The 14251-nt window shown below is 34.3% G+C and overlaps 1 protein-coding gene across 1 annotated transcript; it reads left to right on the top strand.

Annotated features, from left to right (window-relative positions):
- Positions 1–6053: 6053 nt before the first annotated feature.
- On the top strand, positions 6054–12175 carry LOC138319489 (uncharacterized). The gene is made up of 4 exons (XM_069262644.1): positions 6054–6374; positions 7402–7483; positions 8282–8482; positions 11495–12175. The coding sequence occupies exons 1-4, from the start codon at positions 6054–6056 to the stop codon at positions 11683–11685; spliced, it is 795 nt and encodes a 264-aa protein (XP_069118745.1). The 3' UTR covers positions 11686–12175.
- Positions 12176–14251: the final 2076 nt, after the last annotated feature.

The following is a 14251-nucleotide window of genomic DNA, read 5'->3' as shown; positions in this document are numbered from 1 at the left end:
CCTTTTCAGTTCTTGCTATTAAAATATCATCACTCGTTTGAAACAACTACATAAAATCACTCATTCGGCCTGGAGCGTAGATGGTTGATTTTACAGAAGCAGAACATTGTTTCCACAGATATCCCCCCCACCCCAAAAAAAACCCACGTACGTTACAGAAGGTTTTTACACCACAATTGTTTCATATTATTCGGTGAAACACTGTGTTAAACAGGTCTTCTAGTAGAAAGCTGAAACACTATCGTATTACCGTATACACTATTTATAACTAAAACATGCTACATATAGTATATCAGAAAGTAACATGTTTTACAAGCACTGCTTCATAAAGCAGTGATGATGCTTATCGCTGCTTGAACCGTACTCCTTAAATTCGTCTTAGCGAATTTTGCGGACGTTTTTAATAAATTAACACTGTGTTCTGATTAGTATATCTATTAGAACAGAGCCTAGGTGTTTAAAACATGATGAGACTATTCATTGCTTAACAGAAATTTTCAAATCAAGAGAAACTAAATTTTGTATTAAACAAACTTCACAAAATTTTATAACATTCTGAAGTGTTCTATTTACCCCTATTTACTCGTTTTTGTTGAAGATATAACCAGAGGTTGTACCAAATGATAAATGAAAATGCCATTTATCAAGTGATCATTTTAAGCTGATCATCCTTCGAACGACTGAGCCCAGAAGATCTTCTGTGTAAATCAACTATATGAAAAAGTATGACAACAATAACATTTAAATTGATATGATTTATCTAAAACACGATCAAAGAAATTTTCACAATCATTGTCACACGAAATGATTTCATATATCAAAATATCCACAGTTGTGGTTGATCGCATACTAAGCAACGAACAATATGTTATACGTAGCTCGTGCATAAATTATTCATAGGAAAGCAAATCTCATTTACTGATCCACAACCGAGACAGGTTATCGATCGTATAAGTCCTTGGTATAGACATATGAAAAATAATAGATCAAAGGATAAACCTGTTCATATAGTAACCCCTTTTAAACACTGAATACACAATAAGATGTTTATGAAACAGATTTGTGAACACAAAAGAAGTTACGAGCGGGGGAGGCAAGCCCTGCCACTAAATCAGCTACTGCAAAAACAGCTAAATATTTTCGTTTTTATGTTTCTTTTTCCTCACTGTTAAACCGAGGACAAAATCGTACATAGTTAGCTAATCTATAATCCCCGTATGACACAGGTTCAAACACGCATGGACAAGATAAATGATGCCGGCACACATGGACAAGATCAACGCTTTCAGCACACATGGACAAGATAAACGCTGTCAGCACACATGGACAAGATAAACGCTGTCAGCACACATGGACAAGATAAAGGTTGCCAGCACACATGGACAAGATAAAGGTTGCCAGCACACATGGACAAGATAAACGCTTTCAGCACACATGGACAAGATAAACGCTGTCAGCACACATGGACAAGATAAACGCTGTCAGCACACATGGACAAGATAAAGGCTGCCAGCACACATGGACAAGATAAAGGTTGCCAGCACACATGGACAAGATAAACGCTGCCGGCACACATGGACAAGATCAACGCTGTCGGCACACATGGACAAGATAAAGGTTTCCAGCACACATGGACAAGATAAACGCTGCCGGCACACATGGACAAGATAAACGCTGTCGGCACACATGGACAAGATAAAGATTGTCAGCACACATGGACAAGATAAAGGTTGCCAGCACACATGGACAAGATAAAGGTTGCCGGCACACATGGACAAGATAAAGGTTGCCGGCACACATGGACAAGATAAAGGTTGCCAGCACACATGGACAAGATAAAGGTTGCCAGCACACATGGACAAGATAAAGGTTTCCAGCACACATGGACAAGATAAAGGTTTCCAGCACACATGGACAAGATAAACGCTGCCGGCACACATGGACAAGATAAACGCTGTCGGCACACATGGACAAGATAAAGGTTGCCAGCACACATGGACAAGATAAACGCTGCCGGCACACATGGACAAGATAAAGGTTTCCAGCACACATGGACAAGATAAAGGCTGCCGGCACACATGGACAAGATAAAGGTTGCCAGCACACATGGACAAGATAAACGCTGCCGGCACACATGGACAAGATAAAGGTTTCCAGCACACATGGACAAGATAAAGGTTGCCGGCACACATGGACAAGATAAACGCTGTCGGCACACATGGACAAGATAAAGATTGTCAGCACACATGGACAAGATAAAAGCTGCCAGCACACATGGACAAGATAAAGGTTTCCAGCACACATGGACAAGATAAAGGTTGCCAGCACACATGGACAAGATAAAGGTTGCCAGCACACATGGACAAGATAAAGGTTTCCAGCACACATGGACAAGATAAAGGTTTCCAGCACACATGGACAAGATAAAGGTTGCCGGCACACATGGACAAGATAAACGCTGCCGGCACACATGGACAAGATAAAGGTTTCCAGCACACATGGACAAGATAAACGCTGCCAGCACACATGGACAAGATAAAGGTTTCCAGCACACATGGACAAGATAAACGCTGCCGGCACACATGGACAAGATAAACGCTGTCGGCACACATGGACAAGATAAAGGTTGCCAGCACACATGGACAAGATAAAGGTTGCCAGCACACATGGACAAGATAAAGGTTGCCGGCACACATGGACAAGATAAAGGTTGCCGGCACACATGGACAAGATAAAGGTTGCCAGCACACATGGACAAGATAAAGGTTGCCAGCACACATGGACAAGATAAAGGTTTCCAGCACACATGGACAAGATAAAGGTTTCCAGCACACATGGACAAGATAAAGGTTGCCAGCACACATGGACAAGATAAAGGCTGCCAGCACACATGGACAAGATAAAGGTTTCCAGCACACATGGACAAGATAAAGGTTTCCAGCACACATGGACAAGATAAAGGTTGCCGGCACACATGGACAAGATAAAGGTTGCCAGCACACATGGACAAGATAAAGGTTGCCAGCACACATGGACAAGATAAACGCTGCCGGCACACATGGACAAGATAAAGGTTGCCAGCACACATGGACAAGATAAAGGCTGCCAGCACACATGGACAAGATAAAGGTTGCCAGCACACATGGACAAGATAAAGGTTGCCAGCACACATGGACAAGATAAAGGTTGCCGGCACACATGGACAAGATAAAGGTTGCCAGCACACATGGACAAGATAAAGGTTTCCAGCACACATGGACAAGATAAAGGTTGCCAGCACACATGGACAAGATAAAGGTTGCCAGCACACATGGACAAGATAAAGGTTGCCAGCACACATGGACAAGATAAAGGTTGCCAGCACACATGGACAAGATAAAGGTTGCCAGCACACATGGACAAGATAAACGTTGCCGGCACACATGGACAAGATAAAGGTTTCCAGCACACATGGACAAGATAAACGCTGCCGGCACACATGGACAAGATAAAGGTTGCCGGCACACATGGACAAGATAAAGGTTGCCAGCACACATGGACAAGATAAACGTTTCCAGAACACATGGACAAGATAAAGGTTTCCAGCACACATGGACAAGATAAACGCTGCGGGCACACTTGGACAAAAAAAGCTCCTTGGAGACGGGATATTTTCTATCAAAACGTAGTTATAAGAGCCAGCTGACATCAAGGTATCAGTCTATTATCATAAACAAGTTATTACCACTGCCTAAACGGTAACATCTTAATTTGATTTAATTCCAAAACAAAAATTCTTTTGCCAGGCTTATGGTAATGGATGGCCTTTATTTTATTTAAATGTTGACATATATGGGATGTTTTTCCATGAAGGTATATAAAGATGCTCAACCGCTGACAGAGCATAAATGATATTCATCATTTGAACAATAAATGGTGTTTAATCGTGTATATATATGTCTAATTAACACAAAAAATAATATAAAATAATTTATTTCGCCTTTGGTGCATGCACAATCAGTACTTCATTCCATATAGAACTTCGTGCCAAGGATTTTTTTTTCGGGATGCAATTAATTACTTTTCATATTTTCAAATTGAAGTCAAATTAGAAGCTTAAACTTTTCAGTGGTGGTAACGGTGTAAAGTACGTAAATTTCGTGACTGAAGAAAAATACTAAATCGTCTGCTGCTATTTTTGATAGTGAAAAATACCATTTGTTAGCGGTGGAGCATCTTTAACAAATAATGTAGTTTTATTAAATTTTTCGCTGTGAAAATTAAAGCTTTACGGTGAAGTTACAAGCGATATACTTCACTCCAGTGAAAAATATCAATTTTGATTTTTTCACTCGCTTTTTACAAATGGAAATGGAGCATTGTAAATGATTGTTACCTCATTAGTTTGTGCGCGAATGTTTTTTTTAGAAATATAACGTTATGCTTACAAAAATACGGCGTAATAATCGTAAGGACAAATAACTCTGTAAAATACAATGGCGAAATCACCTTTGGCGGAACTAGTAGTGATGGTCTTCTGTAAATGGAATCGAGAAAAAAGTAATAAATAGATTTGTTTTGGTTTCTTGATAAATACCAGTTATATTTTAGTATATTTAATAGATTTTTTTTGATTTCTTGATAAATACCAGTTATATTTTAGTATATTTAATACCAGTAATATTTCATCTCACTCGATGGAATATAATTGGTATTAACAAGATATATCGTTTATTCAATCGCTTAAAACCACAATTGAGATAATGAGAGTCGACTGTACTGTGATTTGTTAAGTAACACAAAATGCGACAAATTAATTCTTACATGTATCTAGATACACTTAATGCCATGATAATCTTAATATGATATTTGCTTTGATCAACTTGAGCCAATTGACAGTCAATTTGAAGCAACTTATGACTCGGCAAAATCGTTTATAACAATTTTAAGTCAATTTTGTTCAATCACATTCCTGATTCAATGGAATGAATTTTACATAATTCACTCCCCATTGACTGAGAATATGATCAGACACAATGTGTACTAGCATAACATAAAATGATATGAAATTACTATGTTTTATCTTTAAATTAAAGATTAAGTATTGGTCAAAGATAACCACCTTGAATAATGCGGCGTTCGATAAAAAGTTCGCAAATGAATATTGACTACGTGTTTCTAAAAATGGAAACAACGAGTCAATATCCTGTATATTGCAAATCACATGACTATGTATTAGCCAATGAAAAAAGTGGAAAATCATAACATATCTATTATATATATATCTGACATACCATTTTTATAACTAATATAGAATACATATTTCTTTCATGCCTACGGGTGTAATACTGGCTGGTTTAGGGCAATACACTCATGTCGCTTGAAACTGTATGGCATCGCTACCCATGCAATAAAGCCTCGTGACATCACGGCGTCAACAAAATTTCTATTTCCTCGGTAAAATTTACTTGGCTGGTTTTACTATAAAAGATGCAAACAACGGAGTTCTTGTTAAAATATTACGTAATTTTTTATGTATGAAAAATTGACTTTCAGCCGTGGATTTCATCGAATTTATTTCAAAATGGCGGGATATTATATTCGTAAAATTGCAATAAAACGTCGAGGTATGAATATGAAGGATAAGGATATCAAAAAACCCTCTACCCTCGGGATCACAAAATGTACAAAACCTTCGGCAAGCGTTGGGTTTTACTACAATTTGTAACCCTCGGGTAGAATATCCCTATTCTTCATATCCAAATATGAAAGAGTCTTATATTGTATATTTAGTATACAATATCTGCATCTTATATACAATATATATATCTTGGATATGGTGTGTAAAACGCATATCAAATATTTATAGCAAAGCAAAACTAATTTACAGGTCTTCAACCGAAATCAGATATCGATTAAGAAGAAGCAATTAAGATAAGGAAACTACATCTGATGTAATAAACTGGTTATGTTAATTGTGCATGAAGGCACGTCCATGGTATTGTAACAGAATCCCAAGATCCATGATTCAGGTCTTGATTTTGTATACATTACAAGTATATCAAATTTCAAAGATGAGATTCATTGACTTACTATTTTTGACACGACTGTTGGTACAGTTCCTGACCAGTATCGCAGCTGATGACCTGGTATCTTCCTTCCTGGGACATGAGGCTTTACGCTGCACTGATCATCCATTTATGACCATTTACTCAATCGGATTCATACAATGTCAACGAACCTGTCTTCGCTACTCCCTTTGCAGTATACTGCAATATGATAAAATACAGCTTAAATGCTTTCTCTACCTTTCTGGAAGTTGTGAAGAAGGGGAAGCTGGGACGGCCATTGAACCAGAACCGGGTTTCTTTATCTTCAGGGCTGATATTGAGGAGGTAATACTCACAACGTGATTACAATACTCTTAACAAAGAGAGTATTAATCAGATATTATTTTGTATTATAACTAACGTTACAGTAACAAACATGTGTAGATGTAACGATTTAAATGTGTTGTGCAACATATAGAACAGTTGATGAGGATCTAGCCGAAATAGTATGTTAAAAATTCAGATATTCTAGATTTAACGTCTTAAGGGAACACTTCTTAATAGGCTAGATCATTAATGGCTGATATCAGTATAATCTTAAATACACTTTTAGTTCATTTTAGAAAGTTTTATCGTATATTACAGATTTGTTTTCTTTCATAAAGATTAGACGTTTTGTAGTATTACCCAATAATTTCGAGAACATTGAAAATGAAAACAATACCAGGTCTGGTAAGAGAAGTGTCAATAAACTAGTAAAAATGCTTTTACAGAACCATCCATTGCTTTTGTTAACTATTACAATTATTGCGATGTATATGTTGATGATTTGTTGAACTATATAGTCATAGTGATATATAAACTATATCTAGTTAAGTTCAATTCCCTTTCCATTCACGTGATCATGCACGTGCTGAGTGACTTATCATTTACGGGGATCACGTGCTTAGTGACTTATCGGTTTAATGTTATCACATGCTTAGTGACTTATTGGTTTACTATCATCACGTGCTTAGTGACGTATTGGTTTAAAGTGATCGCATACTTGGTGATTTACGATTTACTGTGTTCACATGCTTAGTGACTTATGGTTTTCTGTAAGCACGTGCTTAGTGAATTATTTGTTTTTTATGTTCATGTGCTTAGGGACTTATTGTTTTACTGTGATCACGTGCTTAATGACTTATTGATTTAATGTGATCACTCGCTTAGGGACTCAAAAATTAAATTACTTAAATCAGATTCTTACTTAATGCTTTCAGCAAGATTTTGATACTTTCTTATTTGACTTTATCAAAAATTAAATTACTTAAATAATACGGAATGAAATGCAAAAAAAATCAAATCAAATAATCACTTCTCATGTCTGTAGGCAATTGCTGGGAAATGCACCAACGGGAGGTGTCCAGACAACATATGCATTGCAGGGAAAACGTGGGCAGAATGCTTCAGAGGTAAGCAATAATTATTTGATAATTATATAGCATGGGTTTTTATCAATCAACACATGTCACATAGACTAGCACAAATCTGGATAGACTAAAATTATATTTCTTGTAATTTTCACCATCATAAACTCTCATGAAACATACAATATGTGAATATGGATGCTTATATATGATGGTTCAGATCCATGAAAGCACCAATATACTATTGACATTCGCATGAAATATTAAACGTTTTGAAAGAAACTCCACAGTCAACGCCATGTTTCAAACTTTCGGTATTATCGCAAAACTGAGTTACATAACGTGATCGCATCGGCGATACTCGTAAAGATCGGAACCTCCCGAGCCGTATCACGTGGTCAGTTCGGATACTTCCGAGCTATTTTAAACGTGTACACGTTTAAAATCAATATTTTGATTAAATTTTGAATAACTTTGCTAATACGAAATGTACAAAAGTCGGTAAATATCGAAAGTTTAACACTTAGAGAGGCAACGAAAATACGTAGATCACAAATCACATACCATACAACTTTAAATCAATAATTGGTAGACAAATTTATTAAATGATTTATATGGTTTTATTTATCTATGCTTAATTCCTATGAAAGGTATCGGGCATCATGTGTGTACATTTCGTTTCCTTATTTTATTGAACATAAATCGATTTCATATATTAACACTTGGCTCCAGCCAGAAAATTGTTATTTTGAATGTTCGATACATTTTACTTTTTTCAAAATTTGAAAACATTCCTTCAGATTTTTTCGAAATGTACCCTAATTAACCCCTATTTAATTCCAGGAGGTTATGATGTGGATGTCATATCGTCTGGTAATGTTCTGTTCGTGGACATTGATGGAAAAATGTTTGGATTGGTTCGATACGAAAAAACAAAAGCTAATGCTCAGAAATACTGTGAGACAACTCTGTCGGGAACACTCGCCATTCTGGATACTCCGAGGAAGATCGAAATATTGGACCATGAAGTTAATAAATTGTCAGGTAACGTATTCGTATTGACAAATCTACAAGGGGAAAATACTGTCTTTTTATGACTTGGTTTGTAGGTTTGTACGGCAGCTTCTTTTTCTGTAGATGACAGGATTATAATTTAATATGAAATCCTATTGTTGTCGTCTTACCTACTTCACGCATAACGCACGAATTACAACCTAACCTCATGACCCATTTTTATTTTATGAAAACACTATTATTTTTATCTACATTAAAGTTATATTTATTAACTGCAATATTCTTTGGCCTATATAATCTATAAACTATAATGCCCTATCTATCAAGCATAGAATTATATAAACTTTTTTGATTAATGAGAAATTATCATCTCACATGAATTTGGATAAAAGAAAGAACGTTCAGTCATCTGGAACACTTATTTATACTATCTTTTTTTTTTATTTATTTATCAATATGTAATTATAATTCAAGACATTTCAACAAGATCCCTTATTCTATCTTAAAGTTATATGTGCTATAACTGGGCTATAAGGTCCATATATCATTCTTTTATCATTAATACACTGAACACCATATTGTCTGGTGACATATTATCGTAAAGAACATAGTACCGTAGTTTGATTGGCGCAGCATAACAAATGCAATTATCAAACATTTTTGAGTTTAGAAAGATGACACGTACCAAAACCAAAAAAAAAAAATTTTGCATAAAGAACAGAGATTCAGTGAATCTTACATTCCAAGTATAATATCAGGGAAGTTGTGAGGGAGGTAATTCAATTTAAGAAAGGGACGATTATCGATGTCACTCAAGCGCTTCTGGCCAGGCGAAAAAACCACAAGGTTTTCAATTTTGTCGCACTACATGCGAAGACCTTTATCCATATTATAGGAATCCTAAAACATTCTCTAAACATGACTATTCACTTTTATATCAATTCAGAATGATTATAATTCATACAACACACGAAAGGTATTCGATATTTTGCCAGACATAGATTGGTAAATGGTGGACTCTTCATTTTCATCGTTGCCATACTCTAATGATGTGATTGTTCATAAACAAAACGCTTTTTCGCACCAATTAGTTTGTTAACAATTAGGTCAAATAGTAATCTTCATAGTGATACCTAATTTAATTCATTCCATCGCATAACATTTTAAGTAATTGTTTGAAGTAAATCACCATATTATGTTCAGTAAAAAGCACCTATTTGATTGATTTTTTTCCAAACGGCTTTTTTATCGTAAAATATTTTTAAAACTGTCTACAAAGCTTATTAATCTCAAGTTGAGTTGTAATAAATATGAGTTACAACTCCCAAATTTAAACTTGAATACAACGATTAGAAAAAAAAATCGAGAAAAATCACCATTTTCAACGGTTATACGTCGCCGGCCTGTGAGGCTGTTATCTTGTGAACCAATTTAAACTGTTTGTGTCGCTGTTTTTGAAACAATAAAACCTTTTATAACATAATTAGCCCATCCAGCCGAGTCATACGGTCATGTTATACATATCGTAAGACACATATGTAATAACACTATTGTAACGTCACAGGTAGTTTTGACGTCATAATCTATATATGGCGTGGCATAATTGTCTCAGTAGACGGAAATGTCACATCCAAGCCGGATTGATATTGTTTTATATAGAGACGAAATCTAAAGTTTGACTTATATTTCTATCATCAAAAGTCAACTTATTTATGTCAAAGCCCACCTAATATGTGATAAATAGTATCTTACACTCGTGATTAAGTGATATGAAATTTATCAAACTCGTTAAATAATCTGATATGCTACTCGCCTAAAGCCTCGTGGCATATCGAATTATTAAACTCGTTTGATAAATTTCATATCACATAGCCACTCATACATCACATATTAGGTGTGCTTTGACATAAATAAGTTGACAAAAATGATGCATGTTGCCTAACCTTAGGTATTACTGTTGGCTGGGCGACTGTTGTGTTGCTTGTAAAGTTTGACAAAATATGTAAACGAATATTCGAAATTTCAGTTAAACAAGTCCACAGGGTTCGGTATATATTTCTGTCACCATTCCACTAAGTTTACCTGTATCTATATTAGGTACACGGAATGCTTGTTCGTGCGGATTCGACTTTACAAAAGCATACATATCGAGTCATTGGTGATATTATCATACAACGTACGTCTAAGAATTGATATATATGCATACGGAATAACACTAAGACTGGAAGCCGTTTAAATGTTCATTAAATATTTACTTTGAGTCTAATTGATTACAAGTTTTTATTGTTAAAAACACAGTGACACAAACAGTTTAAACTGGTTCATAAGATAAGAAACTCACATGCGGGCGACGAATTTCGTGAACAAATGGTGATTTGTTGTGCATATTTTCCCCAAAAACATTTATTCAAATTTGGATTTTAGGATGTAAATAATATTTACCTCGCAGTACTTCAGATTATTAAGCTTTCAGTCAATTAATATAATGTTTGAACTTCATTTCACATGGATAATTAATGTTATTGATCAAGCCGCATTCTACACATAGTAATGGTATACACCACCGCCGACAGAGCATAAACGATACCTATCATTTGAACAATAACTGATGTATAATCGTGTTTATATGTGTCTAAATAACACAAAAATGCATCTAAAATAATTAATTTAGCTTCAGGTGATAGCCCAATAAGCACTTAGTTCTATATAGGGAATAGTGCCTTGGAACTATTCGGGACGCAAATAATTATTTTTAATATCTTTATTTTTAAAATAAGAAACCCAGAATTTTCAATAGTGGTAATGGTGCAAACTTTTGTAGCTAAATAAAAAAAAACTCTAATTCGTCTGCTCCTGATTTTGATAAAGAAAAAAATACTATTGGTCAACGATATAGTATCTTTAAACAAGTATCATATTAATTGTCATTCGATGTCAATTTTCTTCGTTCTTATAATCTTGCTGTAAATAACATAGCTTCAAATCAGTAAAATTAAGTATCACACTGCTGTACGTTAAACCGATGGTGTCATTTGATTTCAGAATCAACTCTTTACTGGTTTGTGGGAGCCGCCAGGAGTGCCGAAGGAAAATGGGTGTGGGATAGCGGCGTGCCTGTAACACAGGTTGATGTAAATGACGCAGGATACGTTAAGTGTGTTATATTGCTTTACTCTTCTCTGAATGATCATCAGTGTTATCTTACAGAACCATTCATTTGTGAACTTTTGTGAAAAGATTATGAAAATGAAGGAAACATTTGTATTCTGTTTGCACTTCATGCTTTAAAAGATCATTGAATTTTTATAACTTTTCATTTCAATATTTGTTTTAGAAGTTGAATCGTTGGTAAACACAAAATGAAAACAACTGGCTAGAATGTTTTATGTTTAAGCTTGATAAAGCTTGATCGAAGATTTTTTTTTATTTTGGTTTAAAAATAATTCTTAAACGTTAAATGTCAAAATTTGCAAACCAATGTCATCATTGTTCTTAAACTCTTTAATGGTGTTACATTTATCTAATAACTTCTTGCTTTAATTGTAATATAAATATACAGGTATCGTGTTGTAAATCAATGCCTTTCAAATTTCTTATTATTAAAATCACATATTTCCCCGCTGATTATAGATCGATATTCAATTGTATCATTTACGTTATAAGTTACCATTAAGATGGCATTGTTAATAGCCCTTTAAAATACTTCACTTAATCAATGTTTGATTATTGTCTCCCATTTTGCATTTCATTAATACATATATTTATATATACATATAAACTGAATTAGTTACAGTACAGTAATAAAAATATTAATAATTACTATTTAAAGGGGGATAACTCCAATTTTATTTTTGATAGAAAATGTTTCAGAACAAGTTTAGTTATTTGGAATTCATATTCCTAATGATTGTAGTTTTTGAATAGGGATAAAAATCATGACAGACTAACATACATACACACCATGAGATATTAGGCCATAAAGTCCCTGTGCTTATGCACACTGACCCATCCCCTTGGAATCTGTATGGGAGTCTGACAAAAACTAAGCAATTTTGTCTTTAGTTGAATATGAAAAAAAAATTGTTAGGAGATTGAATGCAATTTCTTATACAATTGGAGTTAAGCAACATTTATGGTTCTAATATGTACAGAGTTTGATCATTCAATTACATAGTTATCATACCATAAAGGTTCTCAATATTCAATAATTAGTATTCAGTATCTATCCAGCCAGGATAGTTTAGAGTAAATTAGAAATAAATGCGCTCGTTTTCAGCGTTAATCTGACGGTAAGGGAGAATTCATTATTTGCACTTCCGGTTGAACGGAGGCAGTTATCGTCACATGGAGACAGTTATCGTCAGTCTATGTTATTTCACCTTTTAAACGTACATTTTCTCACATAGTGTCACATATGTAAACTGATTCATCTTAATATTACATACACAATTTGTAGACAATGTTGATATTTACTGGTTCCAGTTTATTGATGACAATATTCACACATATTAATGAAACAACGATTCACGCGGCATATTTCTGTTGACAGAAAAGTCTTCCTCAGGTAGGCTAATTAATGCATCATATAATGACTCTTTCCTTGCATTTATAAATATTGGTAATGCATATTTTTAAAACATTTCATTCACAGATACAGATAGTTAATGTAGTTCTACATTCACATTTATTATTGAGCCTTTTAAAAATTTATACATCCTTTATAAGACCTGTTTTAGAATATGGTGATGTCATTTGGGATAATTGTACAAAACAAGATAAAGAGTTATTAGAATCTGTACAGATAGAAGCAATAAGAATTATAACAGGCCTGAGGCGAGGAACATCGCATAATAAATTTTATGATGAAGTTGGACTTTATTCACTTGCATTCAGACGGAAACTGCATAAATCAATATAGATGTTTATAATTGAAAATTAATGTATCCCCTAGATATCTTATTAATGATAATAATAATACCCCTTACACATTAAGGAATAATCGCCTGTTTAACCCCCCCCCTTTTCCCCTCTGTAGAACTGAATTATACTTCAACAGCTTTAGTCCCTCAATGCTAAGAAAATTTAATCAAACAGATATAGAACTCATATTTAATAATTCATTAGAACAATTTAAAAAAAGTATCAAAATAGATAATGATATTCCAACTACAGAAATTTCTAATATTTTTAAATATCATGGCGACCGTAGATATAACATTATTCTGTGCCAGCTACGAAACCAAGTAAGTAATTTAAACTCTGATCTGTATCACGACCATTTAAGAGAATCTCGAGCCTGTTCTTGTTATTATACTAATGATAATTCATATCACTTTTTCTTTGACCAGAGAGCAGTTCTTATACAGGGAATACAGAACTTAGGTTTAACAGATAATCATAATCATTTAAACATTGAAACACTATTACATCAATGTAAATTTTGCAATAATGATATTAACAAAGATATTTTACGATGCGTGACTGAATATATCCGCTATACTAAAATATTTGATTTCTGATAAACATGTATTTTATATACATGTGTCATAGCCCTGTAAACAAATAGCAAGTAACAATACACATATCTAATTACTTGATAGTCAAAATACTATTTAGCAGTGCATTAAACAATACGAACACGGATAATGGTATAGACAACCATATCATATTTTTAAGTCAACTGTATGACATGAGTTTGCTATGACCCGGAGATGCTTAACCTGACGATAATACCCTCCATTGCTCTACTGTAAACGTTTACCGCTTTCAAAGTTAGCTTATATTTATATTGTTGTTTCA

The sequence above is a fragment of the Argopecten irradians genome, chromosome 3 (genome assembly GCF_041381155.1).
Source record: "Argopecten irradians isolate NY chromosome 3, Ai_NY, whole genome shotgun sequence".
Taxonomy (NCBI): Eukaryota; Metazoa; Mollusca; class Bivalvia; order Pectinida; family Pectinidae; genus Argopecten; species Argopecten irradians.
The sequence above is the reverse complement of the archived record's forward strand: the minus strand, read 5'-3'. Positions and strand labels throughout refer to the sequence as shown.